The sequence below is a fragment of the Suricata suricatta genome, chromosome 6 (genome assembly GCF_006229205.1).
Source record: "Suricata suricatta isolate VVHF042 chromosome 6, meerkat_22Aug2017_6uvM2_HiC, whole genome shotgun sequence".
In the NCBI taxonomy this organism is placed as follows: Eukaryota; Metazoa; Chordata; class Mammalia; order Carnivora; family Herpestidae; genus Suricata; species Suricata suricatta.
The window spans coordinates 56,318,602-56,345,712 of NC_043705.1; the positions used below are offsets into that span (position 1 = coordinate 56,318,602).

The 27,111-nt window shown below is 36.3% G+C and overlaps 1 protein-coding gene across 2 annotated transcripts in view; it reads right to left on the reverse strand.

The window, feature by feature from the left end:
* HOMER1 (homer scaffold protein 1) overlaps window positions 1-27,111 on the reverse strand; it is a 130,773-nt gene that overhangs the window by 82,727 nt on the left and 20,935 nt on the right. For both annotated transcript variants that reach the window (XM_029942490.1, XM_029942489.1), the window contains one exon: window positions 2,088-2,244. In XM_029942490.1, the coding sequence (XP_029798350.1) occupies window positions 2,088-2,244 (157 nt within the window). The remainder of the gene's footprint in view (window positions 1-2,087; window positions 2,245-27,111) is intronic.

Here is a 27,111-nt window from a genome sequence, read left to right on the forward strand (position 1 = left end):
GTGCCCTTATCCTGGCCCTCGGCCATGCTGATGTCTCTGCAGCATGATTAGAAAGCAGTTAAGCAAATCTTACATGTACAGTAAGGGCATTAAATGAGAACAAACGGACATTTTCTAATCAGGGGCACCTAAAGGCTTTCCAGCTCATCACGCAGTGCAGAAATAGAAGTGGGGCAGGGAGGAGAAGAAAACACTCACTTAGCTACAAGTAAGTCACTCTGCTTACACGAATGCTTACCAAAAACAACTCTCCCTGCAGGGAACTGCAGTAGTTACCAGCATCGTTTTTAAAGAAGTAACTAGAAAATGGAAGATGTGATAGGAAATACAACTGCTACAGAGGGTAGATTGTGTTAAAGTAAATAAAAACTTGCTCACAAGAGCTATTTAAGAGTCTATTAATTACAGGCTGCAAAGTACACTCAAGAACGGAAAGGCCAGAAGCAAGAGTTCCTAATGCCGCAGAAGAAAGAACACACGTGTTATTTAATCACAAGGGACATGGGAATACTTCAGCTGAACTTTATTCCAATTATCTCTCCCACCTGATAAAACTCAGCTCATCTGTGGTTTGGGCCAAGAGGGAAATACAGATTATAGAGAATTGAAAGTTCTAGTCAGGGAAAAGAAAGAAATTAATATTCTAGTGGCTGAGATCATAACAATATCTGTTGATGTCACTAGTTACAAAATATAACAAATTTATTCATTAAAGAAATTTTATAGAAATTAACTATTATTATATCTCAAGTCCTTTAAATCTTTCAAGTAAAAAGAGAAGAGAATCAATTATTCTAATAAATACACATTAGTCACTTAAGAATAAGATAAGGTGCAAATAGTCCTTAGGGTTCTATAATCTAGTTAAGGAGATAAGCAGGGAGCACAAGAGAAAACGAACTGAAAGTTGAGCATTAAATTATCTCGTTTCCCAAAACCACTAGGCAATATATAATGAACAACCTGAAAATATTAATAATGGTAACAAGAGCAGTGTTTGTATAGTGATTATTATACACCCTGTGTTTTTGCATAAATTATTTAATCTTCACATGAATTCCATGGTGTAATGATGTAGGTATTAGTTCCTTTTTACAGATGAGAAAACTGAGGTATGAAGACAAGAAGTATCTTGTTCTAGGTCACATGGCTAGTAAGCAGTAGAACAAAAGTTCAAACCAGACAGTCTAAGTCTAGAGTCTATGCTCTTAGCCCCCAGGCTGACCTGCTAAAACTTCTGCCAGTTGAAAGGCTTTATGGCTTTAAAAAAACCTTGAAGGAGAATGGAGCCTTGTCTTTCTATATACATTATATCCAGTATTCGATGATTGGTATTTCTTTATCTACATGTGTTATTCAAAATTCATGGTTAAAAAATAGAATTTTCCCCCTTTGAAAGGCATAGCATCTATAAGACAATGATCAAAGTGCTCTGTAGATATTAACTCATTTAATTCTTACTAATACCACTAATGAGGTGAGAACAATAGACTCAAGAGAAGTCATCTGGGCTCAGAGAATTGCCCAAAGAGCTAAGATATGAACACAGGCGGTCCATGCTCTTAAATGTTATTTGCCTCTACTAAAAATAAAAACTTAGGTCTTGTTCACATACTTCTTTTCAGAATAAGGGATGTCAACGTTAACGCTGACACTGACCAGACTTCATACCATTTAGGGAATGTGAACTGCCGACTAGCCTACAAAACTATATCTGAAAAGAATTCTAGCTCCTCACTAGATTGTAAGCTCCAAGAGTGTAGAACCTGTCCATGCTGTTTACCACTATATTCCTAGCAACTAGCATAGTGCCTGATATGTAACAGATATGCAATGAAGATGTACCAAATAAATTAATCTAACATCTGTAGAATATTTTGGAATGTAACTCAATATAAATAAGGTGGTCAATCCAAGTAATTTAGAAGACAAAAAGTGTTGCTAAAATTGATCAATTTTGGCTTTTTTAAGTTTTTAATACTCAAAAGGAAATATTAAAATAAAAATGAAAATTCTCCAAATAAATCAGGAAATGCTCTACTATATAAAGCAAAACAGCAAGATTATTTAAAGAGAATATAACTTACCTTTGAGCCATCTAAACTGATTATCCTATACACATTTCTTGTGCTGTCATAGAAATAAGACACGGTAACTGCATGCTTGCTGGTGGGTACCCAGTTCTTCTTTGTGTTTGGGTCAATCTGGAAGACATGAGCTCGAGTGCTGAAGATGGGTTGTTCCCTATCGGACAGAAAATAATATGACAGATTGAAAGCAGTCAGTTTTATTACACTGGACAGCAGAACATGAAATCTGTGAGGATTACTCCATTTACCCAAAAACTCCCACATCCCCCAAGATCAGAGAAATGTTCTTCCATATTTCAATATTGTAAGTATTCAATTATAAGTTTCTGAAAACAATTATAGTCCATTCTAATTTTCTGATCAATCTGCCTACTCACTAAAATGCATTTTTAACTCCAAAATCAGTACCTGAGGTACCTTCTCAGTCTTCTGCAGTGGAAAGATATGAATCACCTGACGTGCATGTTTCCATCTAAGGTTGATCAAGGCAACACTAGGCCTTCTTGTTTCAGCTCTGATACTAAACACAAATGTCCTTTTAGTGATCTTTTTGACTTCATGCATCTCATAATACTGTGCGTTTTGTTGGTGTTTTCACTGTGTAAAATAGCCCCCGAGCATAGTGCTGAAATGCTATCTATTCTTAGGTGCAAGAAGGCTGTGATTTGTCTTATGGAGAGAATGTGATTAAGCTTTGTTCAGGTATGAATTACAGTGCTGTTGGCCATGAGTTCAATGGTAATAAATCAATAATATATATTAAATAGGGGGTCTTTAAATACAAACACACATAAAACAAGCTTATGATATATTGATTGGTTGATGAAAATGTGACTGGAGGCTTATAGGAACCTAACTCTCTATGTCCCCTAGGAGCAATCATTTAGTATTTGACAATTCAGTGTTTGTTATGCCTTTATAGAACACAACTACTCTAAATTATGAGAATCAACTCTATCCTATTAAAATACAAGAGCCTTATATAAGCACTAGGTTAAAAGTGTTTACCCATTTAAAGCTAGATTATTCTGGTAACAGGTAAATAAACTTACTGAGGAAAAGTTTACACTCAATCTAATATCTACTACAATAAGTATATGGAAAACAAAGTAGCTCACAACCACAGTATCTTTTACTGAGATTAAGTAGGACCTTAAACAGATTTTTAAAATAATTTCAAGGGAGGGGAGAAAAGAGGTGGTGGTGATGGAGGAGGGCACGTATGGGGAAGAGCACTGGGTGTATGGAAACCAATTTGACAATAAACTATTAAAATAAAATAAAATAAAATAATTTCAAGAACACAATTAAAAAATGTATATTCAAAATATCATTAGCTTATTTTACAGTCTGGAAAACAAGCACGTCATGATCTATATGCAACAGAAGCATTAGGATGAAAAATTTTCAAAGTTCTGAGAAGTTCTTCTGGAAACAGCCTTTACCAGGCTTTTTTTTATTTGAGCCCAAATAAAGTTTTTCTTTCAATTATACATGTTCCTTTCCTAAAGCTGCTTAAGGTCCTAAAGAGAATTTTAACCAGTAATAATGTTTAATATTCTAAATTTAAAGAAAGGAAAGTATCGAAAAAGAGAAATTAGAAAACAGGCAAGGCAAGTCTGGGCGTGTGACAAGATGACTCTTTCGGTTAATAATAATGGGCGGGGTGTCACATACGCCTATCATCTTCTTCAGCCCTTGGAGAGAGGTATGAAAGGGAGGCCCCTTCCCTGTGGGTAACCTGGCTCTTCCCAGCTTTATTTCTGGGAACCTCCACAGCAACTTTTCTTATTCTAAGAATTTCTTTTAAAGCAATTGATATATCTTATGCCATTCCCTAAAAACTGAAGCAGAAAATCATTACTTTTGGCTTAACTCACATTATATATACATTCATTTAACAAAAAATCATTCACAACCTGGTAAGGCACTGTGCCTGAAGGCAGAATTCTTCTGAATTAGAAAGAGGTCTAATTCATTCCCTCTTTCCCCATCTTTTCAATTCAATCCTTCAATTTTTCAGTGAAGCTGATGCTATACTTGGGTTATCTTCCACAAAGTCCTGCAAACCTTGAGTTTTTGGGGTTTTTTCCTTCACCTTTTAATTAAAATTCTAGGTGTAAGTGTAGGTAGTCAGCCTGACTATATACAACTAGTTCCAATCCACAGGAACGCCCAGTCACACAGAAGTGTATTTATTAGGGCATGGAAGGAAGTCTAGTGTTTACTAACAACTTTTCCCCCCATTTGACAGGCAGTAAATTTCTAAATAGTGCAGGGTATTGCAATGTATGTATTTTATAAGAAACAAAAATAGTTAAGACAATGATACTGCTTTCACACATCTTACATGATCAATCAACAAATCCTTATCAATGGAAATCTAGTGTTTTCCACATTTCAATTCACACAATTATATTAATCTACACAATTAATTCATGAATTTAACCCTCTTTTGAATAAAAATCTTTAAACTAGCTATTTCATAAGTGTGTCTTATGAATTTGGGAATCAACTAAGTACATTGCTTTTCAATTCACTTCTGATAGGTGATTTCTTAAAATTATAGTTCAAGATTTCTGGTAAAAATCTTGTCAAAGTCTACATTAAAAATATTAGAAAAAAATTTTCACTGCTGACAAAGGGAACAGAGTTCCAAGAAGTAAAGAGGAAGTTACTACATCTATCAAGGCAATAATAATGAATGGTTCACACTTGTATTGAATATAATATCTACTACAAGCCAAAAACAGAGAAAAGATGGTTCCTTCCTCTAAAGAGTTCAATTTGATGAAGGAGGACAGATGTAAAAAAAAATAACATACTCTTCATCATGATAGATTCTCTGGAAATAAGTGACTGAGAGCTACCATGGAAAAACTGATGTCTAAGTAGAGTCTGAAACAAAGTATGGTAAAGTGGGAAGAGGCAATAGTATACTGGTACGTATAGCAAGAACCTAAGGGAGTATGAGTGCCTTTAAAGAATGAGGCTGAGAGAAGCCAATTCATGTGGACCCTGTCTGGAAACTACTGAGAGATTATAAATAGAGAACAGCTCTGCATTTTAGAAAGATACATTTTCAAGTATCTGAAGGGGTAGATGGGAAGGAAACAAGACTGAACATAGGAAGGCTAGTCAGACTCTTAAGAAAAGAAACACAAGTATTAGAACTAAGGAGTAATGGGATGCCTGAGTGGCTTCATCAGTTGAGCATCTGACTTCAGCTCAGGTCATGAAGTCATGGTTTGTGGGTTAGAGCCCCGTATCAGGCTCAGAGCCTGAGCTGCTTCAGATTCTGTGTCTCTGTACCTCTCTGCCCCTCCCCAGCTTGTGCTCTCTCTCTCTCAAAAACAAATAAATAAACATAAAGGAAGGAGGGAGGGAGGGAGGGAAAGAAGGAAGGAAGGAAGGAAGAAGAATGGAGGTTTGAGAGCGGGATGAATATTAAGGAGGGATTAAAGGTAAATTCAGAAAACAATTGATAAGATTAAGCAACAGATTGGTTTCAAGGCAGTGCTTCTCAAATGGGGGGTGATATGTCCCAAATGGGACATTTCACAATTTCTGGAGATATTTTTGGTTGTCACAACTGAGGGAGATTGCTATTGGAATCTAATGGGTAGAATCCAGGGATGTCAGAAAACATCTACAATGCATCAAACAGCCCCTACAAGAAAGAACAAGACCAAAATGTCCATAGTGCCACTGACCAGGATGGGAAACAGAAACTCAAGTCTGGAGTTGAGGGAGGATGAAATGGGAGAGGATGAGCGAAGTTTTGACCAAGTTCAGATGCGTCTAAGGGTTTGCATATAAAATTGTCAGAACAGAACTTAAAAATATCAGTTTGGAGCACAGTAGAGAACACCAGGGTGGAATGAAAAGTTGGGGGAGTCATCAAGAGATGGCATCACACTAGTCTGTTTAAGATACATTTCAACAACAACTAAGCCTGTGGATGAATTTCATTCTAGAGAAAAGCTATAGAAGCAGCAATAGAAAAGCTATACCTGAAATCTTAAAGCTCTTATTTTTTAAAAGGATCCATAAAGCACTTGAAACTAACTGTCCCAAGTGTCCAAGTGTTAAAGTTAATACCTTTTTAAATCAACTGGATGGCACTGATCAATAAAGGTTAGACACGCTACTTCCTTTACAGCAATTCACATGAATACTAACTCCATCAACTATAAACAGTTCCCAAAATATGTTCTATGGAACAACAGTCTTCTAAATGAGTGTTCCATGTTTAAAGAAGTTCTATGAACACGATTTTGTCCCATTCTGAAATACTTATAATGTACATTAGTGGATTTAAGATTTTAAAATGTCCTGCAGTAAAGAAATCCATTTAGGCCTGAATAATCCAGATGTGGCAAAATTATCTGACCCCAAATTTCTTGTCCTTGTAACACATTAACATGTGATAGGACTTATATTTATAATAATATGAAAGTCACAAGATCAATTTTAAGGTAAAAGTATCTCCCTGTAAGCTAGTCTGTATATTCTGCCACTTTTGCTGATATTAGTATCAGTAGAAAAAAATATATAGAAGATACGATACAAAATTGAAGCTTTATTTAGTAATGCCTACAGTATTCCTTCTTAAATAGGTGCTTGTTAACAGCATTCAAAGAAACTCTTCTAAGGAATTAATACAGCCATCAATTAGATTTTGGCAAGAAATACTTTAAACTACCTTAGAGAAATAAATCTAACAGATACACACACCACAGCCATCTACACTTTAATCCAAGAGAATCATCTACTTTGTCATTTCTTCCATCAATTATCAGGACAATGAATAGTTCAAATGACCTATTATAAAAAAAAAGCTTACTGGAGTATTTTCCAGCTGGTTCCTAAAATAATTCTAAGAAGCTGGTATAAGAACATTTCTGAAGTTCTTCATCTTGGGCTAAAAGGCAATAAAAGTACTATATGTAGTGATCAACTCCAAAACTTAATATGGAGGTAAAAAACTAGAAGAATGAAAGTATAAGATGACCTGAGAAAAATGTAGTAAAATCAGAATTGTTTTAAAAACAAGGTTTATTCAAACTCATTAGAATTGACATAAAGAATTAGTATACTTAACTCTTAGACATCTCTATAATAATAATTTTAAAAAAAGGAAAACTGAAGCAAAACAAAAAGACGACTTGCCAAGAAATATATAAGTTCTAGATCTAGAAAAAAAGGAAAAAGTTAACTTTTGTCATTTGGAGAGTTTTGATTTTGAAAAATTCAATGATAATGCTTTTTGAATATTATTACTGAGATCTGTATTTTTACAAATATTATGTGATTATGCAATAAATTTATGTTTCAAGAAGTGCAAAGGTATGGGTCCAATAATAATAACCAAGCTCAAGGGAAGAAAAAGAAATTATACATTCCCTAGTTTTCTTTTAATGCTTAGTTTACAAATACTCTTTTTCATATATGTAAATATAATTAAGTATTGTCACAAAGGGGATATAAAGAAGGTTATGGTTTCCAATCATTCCTGACTTTCTGATTAATTTTTCAAAATAAAATAGCCTGGTAGGAGTTTAAGAAACCCCAGGGTGAATAATACTTTCCACTGAGAGTTTGACATTGTTATAAACATGGTTGGCTGGCTATCCACCAATTATTCTTCAGCACTCCCTCCTAACACATCTCTGCATTTTGCTCTGGTGCTCCAACCTTCCTTCACATGACTGTGAGCTTCACTAGAAGAGTCAAGGCAATTCCAGTCTTCTTACCACAAATCCATTTAAAAATGGACCTCTGAAGCAAGTCACATCAATGCGATAACCAAGGAATGTTTGCTGGAAGTTTCTGGGTACAGTGACAAATTCACACTTAACAAGAGGTGTTCTCTTAAATAACATTGTGTATGCAGTGACATAGGACCTAAAGGAATCATCTTAGTACTGGGAGGCCACTAACCTGAGAACAAAGCCAACATTGTTTGCTAAGAATAGCAGATGGAAAGACAAAGAATCTGCTTCCTTGATTGTGTCACTGAATCAGTGAATCAGCTTCCAGGATTGTGTGGTAAAACAAGTTTCCTAACTGCTCCAAGTCATTTTCATTTTAAAATTACATAAATGATAATTGAAGAGGTTTATATGAAATACACCCTACAATGAAGTGGTCCCCAGTAAAATGTGACTGATGGTCTTCTGGAACTCCTGACTAGCTATACACTGGTCGTTCACTAACTTCATAACACAAGTCTACAGCATACACAATTAGATTGGGGGGGGGGGTCCTTTAAAATTCTATAGGTAATCAGTAAAAAAAAAAATTCCTAAAACTGCATTAGGAAGAATGGAATGCAGGAGGAATGATGGGAGGAAGAAATGTGAAAATGGCAAAAGTTCACTATCAACTGATTTTCTACTATAAGAATTTAATACCCAAAGCTTTTAAGAAATAGCAGTGTAACAACACATATTAGAGATAGGGAGAAAACCACCAAGAGAAATAATAATTGAAAGTCTTAAAAGCAGTTGACTCTGGTGATGCAGCCAGATGAAGGGAAATTCAGGTAGGTGATTAGTCTTTATAAAACTTCAAGTATTACTAAATTTTAAATTCTGTATAGGTACCAAAAAGACTTTTTAAAGCAGCATTGTAGAAGAATGTACATACATATCAAAATTAACCCCGAGAAAAGAATGTTTAGGGGGCCCCTTATGAAGACTGCCAGAGAACCACAGAGTAAGTGACAAATTTTAATAGCCTGGAACTCAACTGACTCAACAGTACATGCTATGAAGTCATTCCTATTCATAAAGAGGAGAAAGAGAAAGTAGGAGGGAAACAAACCCAAACGAGCCTAAATGCAAGACTGAAGTGCTGAAGGTATGTCTACCTCTTCATGAAAATACTCTCCTCCATTAGAATTAAATACATAGTAAAATTTAAAAAAACATTCTACTGTCCGCTTAGTTTTTAGAATCTGAGAAGGTAGATAATACTTGTTAAGGTCAAAAGGGCACAAGCAAGGATAAGACAGAGAGTCAACAGACACCAATGATCACTGAACTTAGACGTCATACCTGAAGAACTTAATTTTAGTACCACTTGGGGGGGGGGTGTCTTCAGACAACCCAGAGCCCAAGCACCTGAATTTCCTCCCAAGAACGATCTTGTGCAAGTCATACTATAAATTGTAATCCCACTGGATTATCAGGGAACAGTTTAACTCCATCTCCCCACACACCCCCACATAAGAAAAATCATATGACTAAAATACCTGTTTCAATGCTGCTCAAAGACTATAACTGCATATTGCCAATTATGTATTTCTATTGTCATGTTGTATACATTTAGAATGTTATCTTTTAAAAAACACACGCTTATTTTGAGGGAAGCAGAGAGTATTCTAATGGCTACCCAACACATAGTTGTACGACAAGAACTCCATCTAGTGATGGACCAAAAACATAGCAGGCATATGTTTTTTTTTTTTTAACTTCCAAGTTACTATTTAGCAAACACAAAATTGTAAAGTGACATTGTTATACCACAAGTATGCTGATTCAAAATGTAACGCCAACAACTACAAAACATTTTTTTCTGGAAGAATTTCTTAGAATTGTTTGATTTTTAAAAATAGAGTTCCTTGGTCTTTAAATTGGTTAAATAGTCATTTGAAAGATTGATTTTTTTTAATGTTTTACTTATTTTTGAGAGAGAGAGAGAGAGAGAGAGACAGCTTGAGCAGGGGAAGGTCAGAGAGAGGGGGAGACACAAAATCCGAAGACAGGCTTCAGGCTCTGAGCTACAAATTAGCACAGGGCCTGATGAGGGGCTCAAACCCACAAACTGTGAGATCATCACCTGAGCCGAAGCTGGACACTCAACCAACTGAGCCACCCAGGTGCCCCCCAATTCCTAAAAAAATTAAAAGTAAATTAAATGTTAAAATATTTTAAAAAATGTTAATGTTTACTTTTGAGAGCAAGACAGAGCACAAAGTGGGTGAGGGGCAGAGAGAGAGGGAGACAGAATCTGAAGCAGGCTCCAGGCTCTGAACTGTCAGCACAGAGCCCAAAGCAGGGCTCAAACCCATGACTCCAAGATCAGGATCTGAGCGGAAGTCAGATGCTTACTGAATGAACCATCCAGGCACCCCAAAAGAGTATTTAAATTCTAATACCATTAATATTTGAAGAAACAATAATACTCTTAGGTACTTTCTCCTGTATACCTACTACAAACTAACCAAGTGGATACTCAATCCATAGTATCTGAAGAAGTTAAGTATTCCTAAAAAAAAAAAAAAAAGAAAAAAATTTAGGACCAAAGACAAAGATTTGAAGGCAAAATGTTAATGTCTGCTATATTTGAATAGTGGCTGCATAAATGTTACATTATTCCCTGTATTACTGTGAATATTTTAAATTGCTCAAAACAAACAAAATCTCACACCATTTCTCTAGAATTTTTATTGACACTGTGAAATTTGAATAATCAGCCATATTTTGTACATCTGTAGATCGTTTATTTTAAAGGTGATGCAAAAGTTTGTGGTATAATTAGATTTACTGTCCAACAGAGTAGCTACTAGCCACATGACTACTAAATTTTAAATATGGCTTGTGCAACTGAGAAAGTGAATTCATTTAGATTTTGATACACAAGTCAGTTATTTAAACAAATTTAAGCATGTACGTGAATCTATGATTTTAACTATACACTTGATGAAATTTAAATTCAGATCAAATATTTCTAATAAAAAAATTTTAGCCTCCAAAATCAGAGGTGCTCTAAGTGCAAAATATATGAGGTTCTGGGGCATCTGGGAGGCTCAGTTGGTTGAGCATCCAACTTTGGCTCAGGTCATGATCTCGTGGTTCATTGGTTTGAGCCCCACATCAAGCTCTGTGCTGACAGATAGCTCAGAGCCTGGAGCCTGCTTTGGATTCTCTATCTTCCTTTCTCTCTGACCCTCCCCTGCTCGTGCTCTCTCTCTCTCAAAAATTAAAAAAAAAAAAAATTAGAAAAAAAATTTTTTAATACACAATGGATTTCAAAGATGTGGTTAGAGAAAAGTATGTAAAATATTCCAATGATTTTTTTATTATTTACATGTTAAAAAGATATTATTTTGATATATTGTGCCAAAATGTGTTAAAATCAATTTTACCTTTTTAAAACATTAACAATAAATTTAAAATTACATATTATGCTCACATTGTATTTCAAGGAGAAAGTACTGGACTAAATACTAACACTAAATGCTAGCCATTTCCTTACTGATAGGCATATAAGCTCCATCTTTTACAATATTACAAACAATGCCCCGTATGTTTCCTTGTGCACACATGCAAGAAGATACACTGGAAGAATTCCTGGTCTTAGGGTATGCACCAAAGCATATTTCCAAGTTGCTCTTCCCAGCACATGTACCAATTTATATTCTTTTTTAAAAACAGTATATTACTTATTTTGAGAGACAGAGAGAGTGCATGTGAGCAGGGGAGTGGCAGAGAGAGTGAGAGAGTTAGAAAGGATCCTAAACAGGCTCCATGCTGTCAATGCAGAGCCTGACATAGGGCTCAATCTGAAGATCAGTGAGATCAGGATCTGAGCAGAAATCAAGAGTCAGATGCTTAACCCACTGAGCCAGCCAGGCGCCCCTGAGTTTATATTCTTAATAGTCTTAGATAATATCCATTACAGTTGGTAACGTCCAAGTAACATCTTTAATTTGTGCCAACTCGATGGGCATGAAAGGGTATTTCATTGTTGCTTTAATCTGCATAACAATGATTACTAGTGAGGCTGAGAAGATCTTCATAGACTTCTGACCCATTTGAGTCCAGGAGATTTCTATACTTATTCCTGAGCTTCCTAAAACCTTATTTTAGCTTGAAGAGAGTGAGAGAGACCAGAATTCAAAATTCGGCACTCAAACCATATGCAGGGCAACATTTCATAATTCTAACATATATAAACCTAATTGAGGTCAACACCCACTAAAGAAAAACCAAGTTGCCTTGTTTCCCCTAAATCTGATGACATTTAATGTTTGAAAATCAAGATAGCATAGATACAGCATACATATTCTGCTCTCTTCCCAAAGGCAAATTACAGATCTTTGGTATTAAATTTAGTTTTAGTTTTTTATATACCAAATTCTTTGATATTCCTCAAAATTTTTCCTTTGTGGAGGGGTAAAAAGAGGAGTAATAAATGTTTATTAGTCAAACTTTTAACTTAGGGTTTTGTAAAGTTTTCCTGGCTTAGTATCAAAAAAGAAAATTTAAACAAGGGGCTCCTGAGTAACTCAGTTAAGCATCTGACTCCTGATTTTGGCTCAGGTCATGACACCACAGTTCTTACAGTTCATGATTTCAAGCCCGGAGTGGGGCTCTGTGCTGTCAGAGGGTAGGTAGTAGGGACTCTCTCTCTTCCTCCATCTCAAAAATAAATTAACGTAAAAAAATTTTTAAACCTAACATTTATTGTTAAACTATAGTTAAAAGTAACAATACAATTTTACTGTCGAAAAGGTTAATAAACTCCTGGGTGTTTTTCTAATAGTAAACTCTATCACCACTTCCCCACTGTTTCTTTACACAATGTTTCATTCCAACATTCCTCAGACTTGAATCACTTCTATCTAATGGAGTTTTCTCTAGTCACAGCTATAACTACATCTGGCTAACTCCTTTCTGAGTGGTCCTCAAGTAGGTTAGTTATACATAAGTCCACCAACAAACAGCCTCTAGTATTTTATGTATGGTGGCCACACATTCTCAGTTTCTCAGGATTATCCAGCTTTAAATATATGTATTTTTTCTATTGAAAAGGGGCTGCATTAAGTATAATTAAATGTGATTTATGATGCCCACTGTTCTCAGTTATTCAGGAAACAAAAATTATAGACAAAAATTTTTGTCAGATGCTGTGTCCCAATTTGGGGTTTTGCAAATTATCACTATAATGATGTAGTGTTTTTGCTCAAATGCATTACATCTATTTCAAAACAGTGGTGTTACAATTCAGTCATTACAGAGATGCAATCAAATTCTTTTTCTCACTATGAATGTATTTATTATTTTTCACTGATTATAAATTTGATATAGGGATACAATAAGCTAGGTTTGGGGTCTTTGTCCTGTTTAGCCTTTCTGAAAGTAAATTTTAGTAGAGAGAAGGATAGACTAACTTCTGACCTACTTGAGGTCATAACTATTGATTAAAAGAGCACCTGACAAGATACAGTACTCTACAGTTTACATTGTTTTTTTTTTTTTTTAAAACATTGTGGCAACTCAGAGGGTCATGGTCAACTTCTTGGTTAACAATGGGCATGATAAAAAATGAGTGAGAATATAAAGTATCAGAATGCATCTTATTTGTAGCAGTGTACATATTAGCCATTAAACTTTGGGCTACATATTTATTTATTAATGCTTGTTGCAATGTAAGCTGCATTTTTTTTTTACTGTGGATCATAGCCAAAAAGTTTAAAAACCTAGGCAAACAAAATGCTTTTATTTAATATTCATGAAAACTCTGTGAAGCAGGCACATAATACCCATTTCATAGTACAAACATCTAAGTCCTAAGTGACTCACCCAAAGTCACACAGCTACCAAATGATACGAATAAGCATTTTTAATATGCAAATTAAAATAAAATTCAATCTCACTAGAAAGCAAAGAACTGAAAATTAATTAATTTTTTTAATGTTTTATTTATTTTTGATACAGAGAGAAAGCATGAGAGGGGGAGGGGCAGAGAGAGAAGCAGACACAGAACTGGAAGCAGGCTCCAGGCTCTGAGCTAGCGGTCAGCACAGAGCCTGACGCGGGGCTCGAACCACGAACATGAGATCTGACCTGAGCCAAAGTCGGAGGCCCAACCGACTGAGCCACCCAGGCGCCCCAAGCACTAAAAATTAGAACCATGAGTTATTTTTTTCACCTGTCAAAACAGGAAGTCTTTTTTTTAATGAAAAAAACTCAATGTTAGTGAGAGTTTAAAAGGAAACCTAACACTTTCAGAAGCAGCTGGTAGGAGTACAAATCAGTAAAGTCTTTCTGAAAAACACTTTGACAATGCATATCAAAAGCCTTTAAATTCCTGTGCATAATCTTTGACATATCAACTCCATTCTAGGAATTTACCTTAAGGAAATAATTCTGGGTATATGCAGAGATTTAGCTATAAGGTTGTATCACCACATAGTCTAAAATAACCAAAAGTTATAAATTAACATGTTCAATAGGGGCACCTCAGTAGCTCAGATGGTTGAGTGTCCAACTTCAGCCCAAGTCATGATCTCACAGTTCGTGGGTTCGAGCCCCACGTCAGGCTCTGTGCTGACAACTCAGAGCCTGGAGCCTGCCTCAGATTCTGTGTCTTCCACTCTGTCTTTGGCCCTTCCTACTCATACTTGGTCTCCGTCTCTCAAAAATAAATAAACTTTAAAAAAAATGTTTTAAGTGTTCAATAATGTAAGACCAAATAAATTACAGTACAACCACAGTGGAATCCTATGTAGCCATTAAAAACAAAGTAGAACATTCAATGACATAAGAATGAAAATAGTTGTGAAATAGTCAATGAAAAGTTTGTAAAATAGTGAATACAGTATGATTTTTAAAATACACCTATATGCATAGAAAAAATACATGGAGGATATTCAGTACTTATATTCTCAACACAGAATCCTTCTAAAAACCCAAGCTAGCATTAAAAAACTCTGGGGAAGAAAAGGGTGGAGGGGTAGGATAAACTAAGGCAAAATGTAGAAGGCTACTAAAGTGGGTGTGATGATGGTGGTTCAGAAGAGCTAAAACCTAAATCAGGTGGGTCATTCCTCAAAACCTCCAACGGTTTACCAACAGTAAAAACTAAAGTCCTTCAATCACCTAAAGGCCTTTACCAGTGTTTCTCAACCGAGCCTATGTTAGAAACACTCAGCCTCCAAGGTGATTCTCCTGTGGAGCCAGGAGGAACAACCACCAGGATACCCACTCCCCAACCTCATTGGCCATGTATTATCTTTTACTCCAGCCACACTGGTCCTCCTGGTCTTTCTCAAACATGCCAAGCACGCCTACCACAGGGTCTTTGCCTGAAGTAACTCTTTCCCTTCAGATCTGTCTAGCATTTTCCTTTGCCTCCTCCAACTGTTTGCTCAAATGTTACAGTCTCAGTGAGGCCAGTCCTGATTGTTCTCTGTAAAAATTGAGACTCCTTCCTCTTCTTTCATCCAATCCCCTTCTTTTAATTTCTCCTGCTGTGTTTGTCATGTGACATACAATGTATTTTCTTATTTACCGTCCGTCTCCTAAAATGTTATCCTCTCAAGGGGAAGAATTATGTCTTTTAAAATTATTGCTATATCCCCAAGCAATTCAAATACCTGGCACACATTAGACACCTAATGAATGAATGAATGAATGAATGAATGAATGAATATTAAGACAGAGCGTTCTTGGTGGTGAAATTTTAAGTGACTATTTCTCTAACTCAATTTTTCAGTGTGTGAACATGTGCTATATTCATAATAAAAAATTTTAAGCAAACAACCATAATGCAATATAGAAAAGTTCCCTGACTGGTTCTTCCAGCTAACACAGCATAGAAGATGATAGTTTAACAAAATACAAATATTAGCTGAACCAACTGATAAACAGAAAAAGTACCAACTCTACTAGACCCTTCCTGTTTGGCAGACATTACACAATATTTAAATGGATAATATCAGGAATCTAACTCAGGTTGCCTCGCTCAACTATTTGGTGACCATTTAGATACCAGTTCTTTTCAGTTCTTCTTAAAAGCCATACTCTGGTGTCCTGACAAACTACTAATACCTACTCTTAAAATCTCTTCCAGTCAAAAACAGCCTTTCATCGCATGAGAAAAAACTCAGGAGACTCAATCAAATACTCTTTTGAGACATTTCAGAAAAACTAGTTAGCCTTACTTCTCAAGAAAAAAAGAGAGCAGTGGTAGTAGCAAGAAGAGTACTATAAACAGCAGCTTGAGCACAGCATGTCTCCAATATTTTTTATCACAGTAATAAAGATCTTATCAGAAATAAATAGGCTAGATACGGCAAAGAATGAAAAGTTTATATGAATTTATAAGCTAAGCCATAACACAAAATGGACACCTTCCTATCCCTAGTATCCTAAATTATTCGCTCTCATATATTATTAAGGTCCTTTGGCAGGAATATCAAAAGTATTTGCTTAAGGAACTGGTTAACGATTCTCAACTAAGACCAAACTACCCCCCCCCCATTAGTAATAGAGTCAGAAGGCAAATTTCTGCTTAATTTCTTTGAAGAAAGGCTTCACTGAATTAAGATTTAAGGCTTCCCCTTGAGTTTTTTAATAGATTGATAAAAGAAATGTCCACTGAATCCCCATGTTACTCACATCCCATGTGACAGTGCTAGGGAAAAACTCGTCTGCTTGCTGTTATATCCAAATAAGACTACAACTCAATACACCTCTCACTCATCTGCCAAGAAACTCAGCCATGCTGTTTTCCCCTTGGTAATGTCATCTCAAGTGTCTGCTGTATCTATTCATCTGCTTCTTTTCAACACTGTTTTCAACTGTCCTGCTTTACCTTGTTCTTGATCTTACAAATTATAATTCTCTGTAGAAACTGAAAGAAAGCTTACACATCCAACATAGTAAAAACTGAAGAGCTTAAACAATAGCTTTTGAATTGGAAAAAATCAGTGACCAAAAAAAGTTGACAGTTTTTAACCTTTTGCACTTGGAATGTGATATCTCAACCATTTCCCTTTTATAAATTAATGAGCACACAAATGAACAACTTCAATCATTTATGCCAATGGAGGAAAGCCATAGATTGGATAATTCAAACTGAGAAATTCAAATATGCCACTGTTAGGCCTGAAAACAAAAGCCTAGACTTATAAATGGGCGTGTGGTAAATTCTTTGTTATAATTAGCATTTTTGAAGACTTACCATATGGTCAGACACTGTCGAAAGCACTTTCCCTGTTATTTAATCCTCCAAGCCTTTATGAGGTAGCTACCATTATCCCTCTTTTGAAGGTGAGGATCCTAAGGCACAGAGAGGGTCTATAATTGGCTCATAAGATGACGTACAGTTCATCCTGTACCAACTCCTTGGAGGAGAAAAGAATTTTTTATCATGTAGACCAGCCTTTATGCTACAACCAGACCCCTGCCTGGCTCTCCTCTGTAATCCTGCTAACTGGGATAGTATGCTACACAACTGTTGTGACTGTGCATGTTAAGCACTGTTACGAGTGCTTCAGTGTTTTCATGGGATATACTGATGTGCACTGGTACTACTTACCTTTCACTTGTATTTTGAAAGCAATTTGTACTCTAACACTTTATTGGAATGCCAGAATGATTTGGGAGAATCCAAACACTTACTTTTAGTCATGCCAATTGTCAGAGTTCTTGAGCTGTCCTTTGGCAAGGAAAGCATAACTCTCTGATCTGTATTTTGATAGAATGATCCCACCTCTTTAACAGAATTCAATAATAATGATGATAATGATGATGATAGCCTGTGTGAGGAGAAACCATTGGTCTTTGAGACTACAAGTTATTAATTCCAAATTAATTCATATCTACTTCAGCCACTGGCTAGATTTAGTCATTGACAGTATATCTGAAAAGTATCACATGACAGGAAGAATATGCATATTGTTAAAACAGCTGTACATGTGCAAATATACTTTCTACTTTCTCCCCATTTTTCCCCCAATCTTGATTTGGTTTCTTTTTGGTAAAAACATCTAAAAATTTAATCCTTCCAGCATTTATTTCACTGAAAACTTCACCTCTAATAAAAGTTTTTCCAGAGAAATGTTCCCTTTTGGTTTTAAAAATGTAATTTGATAGGGTGTCAGGGTGGCTAAGTCGGTTAAGCATCCAACTTCAGCTCAGGTCATGATCCTGTGGTTCAAGGGTTTGAGCCCCAAATTGGGCTCTGCACTGACAGCTCAAAGCCTGGATCCTGCTTCAGATTCTGTGTCTCCCTCTCTCTCTGCCCCTCCCTCTAGCCCTCTCTCTCAAAAATAAAAATAAACATTAAAAAAAGTTTCTAAAATATTAACTCCCTAGCTAGTTATACTTGTAGGGAAGTGGTGTATACTTTCTATAAAAGCTATCCGAACCGTGAGAGAATTTTCATACATACAATCAGAAAGGCTAAATTTCATTAAAACAAATTTTATAAAATGGCTTGTATGAACTATTTTTGAAAGTACTTATTAATTCTCTAAAAATAACGGAACTCCTAAGACAGTCTTTTTCTTGTAAATCATCACAAGTAAGTATTTGTGGAGATAGGTGGAAAAACATACTTTACCATGTGAAACTGTCAACAGTCAACAAAAAAGGGGAACAGGAGACTTCAGTAAACTGGCAGGCTTCTAAATATAGGACTGCATAAAAACACTTGAACATACAAAAAGATTTGTTAACATCCCATTTAAATGACTGTGGAAGATGAATGCCCCCAATGGTATGTAGGTCTAAAAACCTAAAACCTGCAAATGTTACCTCACTTGGCAAAGGGACTTTGAGGCCATGATTAAGTTAAGGCTCCTCAGATGGAGAGATTCTTCTGGAATACATGGCTGTACCCTAAATGTAATCGCAAGTCCTTATAAGAAAGTGGCAGAGGGAGATTTAGCTACAGAAGAAGGGAGAAGAGGGAGAGACTGGAAGATGTGTACACAGCTGGCTCTGGAGATGGAAGAAGAGGCCATCAACTGCTTTCTGACATCTAGAACTTTAAGAGAATAAATATGTGTTGTTTTAAGCCACCAACTTTTGTTACAGAAGACATAGGAAACTAATACGGTATTAGATGACACAGTGGTCCCCACCTTATCTGCTAGACATGTTTCAAGACCCTGTGTTTTTCCCTATCCATTTATACCTATGATAAAGTTAAACTTCTAAATTGGGCACAGTAAAAATTAATAATAATAACTAATAAGAAATAAGATTAAGAAATAGAATACACTGTAATAAAAGTTATGTGGTATCTTGATTTCAAAATATTTTTTATGTATTTAAAAAAATTTTTAATGTTTATTTATTTTTGAGAGACAGAGTGTGAGGGGAAGAGGGGCAGAGAGAGAGAGAAAGAGACATGGAATCTGAAGCAGGCTCAAGGCTCTGAGCTGTCAGCACAGAGCCCAATGTGGGGCCTGAACACAACCTGCAATATCATGACCTGAGCCAAAGTCGCACACTTAACCAACTGAGCCACCCAGGTGCCCCATGTTTGTTTACTTATTTTTGAGAGAGACAGACAGAACACAAACAGGGGAGGGGCAGAGAGAGAGAGAAACAGAATCGGAAGCAGCTTCCAGGCTCTGAGCCTGACACGGGGATCAAACTCATGAACCGCGAGATTCTGACCTGAGCTAAAGTTGGATGCTTACCCAACTGAGCCACCCAGGCGCCCCTCTAAATATCTTATTATACTTACTCACCCTTCTTGTGATGATGTGAGATGATAAAATGGCTATGTGATGCCAAGTGAGATGAATGATGTAGGTACTGTGATGTAGTAGTAGGCTTCTACTGACCTTCTGACAATACATCAGAAGGAAGATCATCTGCTTCAGGACTGCAGGTAACAGTGAAACCAGGGATAAGGGAGGGGACTATGGCACAAATCTTCATCCAGTTAAAACCTATTAACTCTCTACCATTTATAGAATTAGTTTATTCTAAATTCTATTAAAAATAAGTTTCTAATCATATTTCTCAAATAATATGTTTACTCAGTAGGGGAAGAATTCCTGAAAACAGCATAAAATCTTAATAGAAGCAATTCTGAATATATTAAAGCACTTTTAGGTAATTTGTTTACCAACTGGGTATTCTCAACTGCAGTGTAATTTGATAAAAATTAAAGCTCAGGAATAACAAACGATTGCTATGGGAAGAGTTACAGTAATTGCTCAAGAATAACAAGTATACTTGAGTAGTGACTATTTTTCTCCCCATTTCACTAAACATCAAATCAACATGTGATTCAAAAGTAGCACTGATGCAAAAAATGAAACAGTTGAAGGATGGGGAAAGATTAAGAAACCAACATTTTGTTAAATTCCTATTACATGTGAATACCATACACACACACACACACACACACACACACTCATTTCCATCTCAAAATAACATTAAGAGATAAAATAAATCTTTAAAAAGACTTACTGGAGGAGAAGGAATTTAACTAATTGGCCAAAGGTCACAATTAGTGCCAGTGTTTTCTCTTAATGTTTATTGTATTTTTGAGAGGGAGTGGAAGGGAAAGCATGAGCGGGGGAGGGGCAGAGAGGGAGAGGAAGACAGAGGATCCAAAACAAAATGGGCTCCATGCTGACAGCACCAAGCCTGACACTGGGCTCAAACTCACAACTGTGAGATCACATCCAGAGCTGAATTCCAACGCTCAACTGACTGAGCAACCCAGGCACCCTAGTATTTCTGACATTCAAAAGCATAACTAAATCCAAAGCCCGTGACTTTCACTATTCCCAAAGAAGAGAATGGTGTCTGGCAATGAAAACTACACTTCAATTTCCTTTTTTTTTTTTTTTTTTAAACTTCTGAGTAACTCAGCAATAACCAACTTGGAATTTCATAGGTTATAAATTTTTGTTATGTCAAGCTAATAAGATACATTCTATTTCCTCACTTCCTTAAGACAAGCATTTTAATTGTACAAGTTATTATCTACACATAAATATTAGAAAATAGCCTACTTATTTCATTAGATCCCTTTACAAGAATATTTTATTTTTTCAAGTTGATTTATTTGAGAGAGAGAGAGAGAAAGCACAAGTTGGGCAGAGAGAGAGGAATCCCAAGCAGGATCCGCACCATCAGCACAGAGCCCTGACTGAGCCACTCAGGCGCCACTACAAGAATATTTTAAAACCCACAAATATTCAGCACTCAAACTAAAATTTTAAATATCTAACACTTACATAAGTAAAATATAATCAGCACAAATAAATCAACAGAAACAGACCCTTAAATGACACTGATGATAGGATAAGCAGACAAGGACCTTAAAACATTTACTGTAACTACAGTCCACAGGCTCAAGAAGGCAGAGGAATGCACAGGCATGTTAAGGAGAGACTTGAAAATACATTAAGGCCCATTCAATTTTCTAGAGATAAAAAATATACAGGTTGTAATGAACAGCTAACTAGACACTGCAGGATGGTAAAAAAAAAAAGTTAATTTGAAGATATAAAAATAGAAACTACTCAAAATACAGAGGAAAAAAAAATCACTGAAAAAATAAAGTATCCATGTGATTGTTAAAAACAAGTCCAAGAGGCCTAATACATAGACAACTGAAGTCCTCAAAGATGGGAGGGATGAAAAAATACCTAAAGAAATGGTTGAAAAATTTCCAAATTTGGTATCATAAAGCCACAGACCCAAGAAGCTAAGTAAATCGGAAGCACAAAGAAACATGAAGAAAACTATACCAAGGCATATCACAATTAAACTGCCTAAAACCAACAATGGAGAAAGTCTTACACAGTCTTAGGGTGGTGGGGCACATCACATACAGAGAAACAATGTGAAGACTCACAGCAGACTTCTCCTCAGAAACAACTCAAGCCAGGAGACAGCAGAACAACATCGTACAAGTACAGAAGAAAAAAACTCATCAAACACTCTCTACCCAGAAAAAAATTCTTTTAAAAATGAAATTGAATATAATGAAAATGAAAGAAATGAAAATGGCTTGGAACTAGACAAATAGGATGTTTACCTAACATGTGAATGTAACGAATGCTATATACTTCAAAATGGTTAGTGGTTACTTCCAAATTTTATCTCAAAAAAATTCTTTTTAAATGAGGGTGAAATGATTTTCTCACACAAAAGTTGAGAGAATTCATCATCAGTTGATCAGAAACCTAAAAGGATATTAAAGAGAGGCTTCAGGTAGAAGAAAATGGTACCGTATAGATATCTGGATCTACTCAAAGTAATGAAGAGCATCAAAAATGGTAAATATATGGATAAATGCATTTTTTAATTTTTAAAATCTCTTAAAATAATTGACTGTTTTAGCAAAAAGTAATCACAATGTACTGTGAGGTTTATATTAGAAGTAAAATGTGAGTGGGGCACCTGCATGGCTTAGTCAGTTGAGCATTTGCCTCTTGATTTCAGTTCAGGTCATGATCCCAGGGTCATTAATTGAGCCCTGTGTTGGGTTCCACAGTGAGCATGGAGCGTGATTACAATATTCTCTCTCTCTCCGCCCTGCCCTTCTCCCCCACTCGTGCACACACTAAATTAAAATTTAAAAATTAAAATGTATAACAGTAGCACAAAAGTGGAAGATAACACAAGACTACTGTAAGGCTCTTATTATATGTGAAGTGATGTAACATCACCTGAAGGTAGTTTGTGGTAAGTTATAGAGTTGACCTTTGAACAATACAGAGGTTAAGGCTGCTGAACCACTGTGTGGTCAAAAATCCATATGTAAATTTAACTCCCCCTAAAGTTAACAGCCTATTGTTTGACTAAAAAACTTACCAATAACATAAATAGTAGATTAACAATAACATAACAGTAGTTTTTATGTTATAAACTGTATCCTTACAATAAGGAAAATGTTATTAAAATCCTAAGAAAAAATACATTTAAAGTACTGTACTGTGGGGTGCCTAGGTAGCTCAGTCAGTTGACCATCCAACTTTAGCTCAGGTGGTGATTTTGTGTTCATGAGCTCAAGTTCTTTATTGGGCTCTGTGCTGACAGCTCAGAGCCTGGAGCCTGTTTCGGACTCTGTGTATCCCTCTCTCTCTGCCCCTCCTCTGCTCACACTCTGTCCCTCTCTGTCTCTAAAAGAAAGTACTATATTGGGGTACCTAGGTGGTAGAGTCATTTGGGCTTCTGACTCTTCATTTCGGCTCAGGTCAGGCTCAGGTCTCAGAGACATGAGATCAAGCTTAAGTTGGGGTCCATATTGGGCACGGAGCCTGCTTGAGATTCTCCCTCCTTCTGACCCTTCCCCACACACATGCTCTCTTGGAGGGGGAAAAAAAGTACTGTACTGATTGGAAAAAATCCATATATAACTGGATCTATGCAGTTCAAACTGGTGTTGTTCAATGGTCGGCTGTATACTCTAAACTCTAAAGAATCATTTTAAAAAAGGAACTAGATATAGAGTTAATAAACCAATAAAATAAAAGGAACCATAAAAGATACTCAAATAAGTTTGCCAAAATTAAGTCAAAAGAGAGACAGGGAGGGGAACAACAACAACAACAACAACAACAACAACAACAAAACCAGATTGGACTAACAGAAAACAAGTAAAATAGTAGACAAACCTGATCATATCAATAATGATATTAAACGGACACAATTTAAACATCACAATTAAAAGGCAGAGGTTATCAGATTGGAAATAAAGCAATACCCAACTAGAAGATGCTTATAAAAATTTTAAAATCATTAAAAATTAACATCATTTAAAATACAAGGACCCATATAGGTTAAAAGTAAGAGGATGAAAAAATATATACCTTGCAAACCTGAGTGTACTCCCACCCCCAGACAGTAAGCTCCATGGGGGCAGGGACCATGTACATTCTGTTCATTCTTCTGTCTCCAAAACCCAGCAAGGTGGCATGGAGTATTTATTAAGCAAATGAAAGCCTTTACAATTTGTGGAAACTTCTACCCCACATCGCTATTCCCAGACTTACAACATCCAAGGTATCAGCAGCTGTTCTTACTATTACTGGTACCCTACTGTCTATTCTCTTTGTCCTACCCAATCATCAGGAGGCTGAGAAACCCAGTAACTAAATTTGTTAGATCTCTGCCAAAAGTGAAAGGACTGTGGTTCTGAGTGAGGGTTCGGTTAGGCTTCCTTGAGGAAAGAACATCTATCTGGCTGCTCTGAGAGTACAGTACTGAATATTTCTAAGGCTACCATTCTTTGTGAGACCAGCTAGAAGCCTTATGCCACGAACTGGGTACTAGAGAACAGAGAAAGAAAATGCATTTGTGAATTTGGGTTTTAAAAGCATAGAGAGATTAAGCAGGGATTCAGCTATTCCAAGTGCTTATTCCACCCACCCCTTCTCCCCCACAAAATTTATATATATGGATTTCTCCTCTCCACTCCAACCTCACCCCAAGCTAGGCAGTAGGATGTGAACTATCAGAGTTAAAGGACTGACTCCTGGTATTTCTGTATCTGTTTCCTTCCTCCTACAAAGTTTGGAATATGCTATTCTTAGTGGAAACATACTATATGGTATTAAGATTGGTAAGCTACAAATAATATATTTTAACATTTCAACAGGTTTTATGCATGGTACTAGGTATAAACATGCTCTAGCCGTCATGGACTTCAGGAGAAAATTACAAACTGTGATGGATCGGTGTTGCCAAGGAAAATAAAGAGCTGTGAGAAAGGAAGTACACAATGGAATGGAAGAAAAGGGAACTAATTTAGATAGGATAGTTAGCTAAAGAGTGAGAATCAAGAGTTATAACAGCATTTCGGTATCAATTGCATGTGTGGCAAAATATGTTTTCCAAAGATGGCTGCAACAGTATCTCTGTCCTTCTTTGAGAACCTTCCCATCCCCTTATCAGGAGGGAGAGTCTATGTCCATTCCCCCTAAACTTGAATGGACCTTTAGGACTGTCTGGACCAAAACAATAAGGCAAAAGTGACACTGTGTGACTTTGGAAGCCAGGCTGGGTTGGCCTGTTTCTCTCAGGGCACTCACTTTTAGAACTTGGCCACCATGCTGTGAGTAAAGCCAATCGGCCTATCGAGTGGAACTGAAGCCCCTAGCATTTGCCGAGTTCTCAGTCAAAAGCAAACACGATCTTTTCAGCCATATGAATGATTCATTTAAAAGGATACCACAGCCCCCAGTTAAGACACCCCAGCCAATGCCACATACGACAGAGATGAGCCATCCCCACCAAACCCTATCTCAAATTCCAAATTCATGAGCTAATTAAATGACTGCTGTTATTTTAAGACACTACATTTTGGGTAGTCTGTTACATAGCAACAGATAATCAGGACAATGTGCAAAGATCCTGAGGCTGGCAAGAACTTGGTAGTTCCAGAAACTGGAAAGTACAGTGAGGCTTAAACACAGATATTGAAAATGAGAGCCCCAACATCAGCAGCAACTGGCTGCTAACACTCAGTATTGTGTTATAGAAGCGTTGTTCTAAGTGACTCATGTTTTCTTTAATCATTACAATTCTTTTGTAGGTGCTCTTAAAATACTGATTTTACCTGTGGGAATATTGAGGCAAAAAATAGTTGAATGACTTGCCCAAGATCACACTCAGGCAATCTAGTTAGTGCAAAAGCCTATGCTATGCATAATGCTATACTGCTTCTCCAGGGACAGAATGGCATAAAATGAAGTATAGGAAAACAGAATAAGCCCAGATTATACAGATTTTTATAAACCATCATAGAAAGTATAGGTATTAATCACTGAGTAATGGGATATGACTGCAGAGATTTAATCAGAGTGGTATATGATCCAATTTATATTTTTAAGATCATCATGGCTACATGAGAAGAACAGATTAGAAGAAATGCAATAATGTTTCACCAGAAGGTACTCTTTGAGAATAAAATTAGGGACAACTAAAATATTGTAGTTTCACTGAAAGAATATAATGGATGGCTCAAACTGATTAATATGGAGTCTCATGATCAACTTTAACACACAAAGAAATGCCAAGAAATATTTATGTGCCTTCTGGTGTAATACAACACACTGAAAGTATACCACACCACCTATGACATATTCTTGCAGGGAAAAACAATTCAAACCTGAGTCCAGTTAAACCTAGATTTAACTATAAGTTTATTAGTAATAAGAGAACAGAGGAACATGGTAAATGACACTATGAAAGAACATAGCCTGCCAAATCCAGAAAGTGGACAATTTCTAGATGACATATTTGATAATAATTTGACTCTACTGTAGAGTCAAAGACTCAAGAAGTATATCAACCAAATGTAATTTTATAGGTAAAACCATATGATGTCTAGAATTGCTTTAAAATAATACAGAGGATCAGACAGTATTGATGAAATAATATATGCCATATGTATGTTAACTGTTGAAGAATGGTTAAAGATGCACAGGGGTTATTATACAATTCTCTCTAGGTTTTTATGTGCTTAAAACTTCCCATAATACAGAGTTTAAATTTAAAAAATTTAGGAAATCTATTTAAGCTTCTCAAATCCAAGCAAGATAAGGCTGTAAACTCAGGCAGGAATGCTAATGACTAAGCATAAAACCTCAAGTGTTTCTCTTTCTTCTTTAAGAAGAAACAAGAGGGAAGTAGAGAACTATGTAAATTAGAAACAAGGATTTCTGAGAGGTGGTTAGGCAGTGCCTCTAGCACTCTCTGGGGAGAGGGGCCTGATGTATCTGAGTGGTAAGTGAAGATCAATGCATGAGGATGAGGCATACCAGCGGATATTCAATACACTATCCTTACTCATCAAGCAAACTTCTGATTACAATCTAGCTTCCACTGTGGCATTTTTTTTGATGGCAGAGAATGTATTTTTCATGACTTATAATAATCATCTAGTAAGTTGCCATCTCCATTTATATATCAGTCTCTTCTGAATTTTCATAGGGTAGAATCAGTTCATAGTGCCCAAAATCAAACATCCTAAGTAGGGAACTAAAAAGACCAGACTAGGGGCGCCTGGGTGACTCAATCAGTTAAGCGTCCGGCTTCAGCGGTCATGATTTCGCGGTTTGGGGGTTTGAGCCCTGTGATGGGCTCTGTGCGGACAGCTAAAAGCCTGGAGCCTGCTTCAGATTCTGTGTCTCCCTCTCTCTCTGACCCTCCCCTGCTCACGACGTCTCTCTCAAAAATAAAACATTAAAAAAATAAGTAAAACATAAAAAGACAATCTGATGATACCAAAATATTGCAAA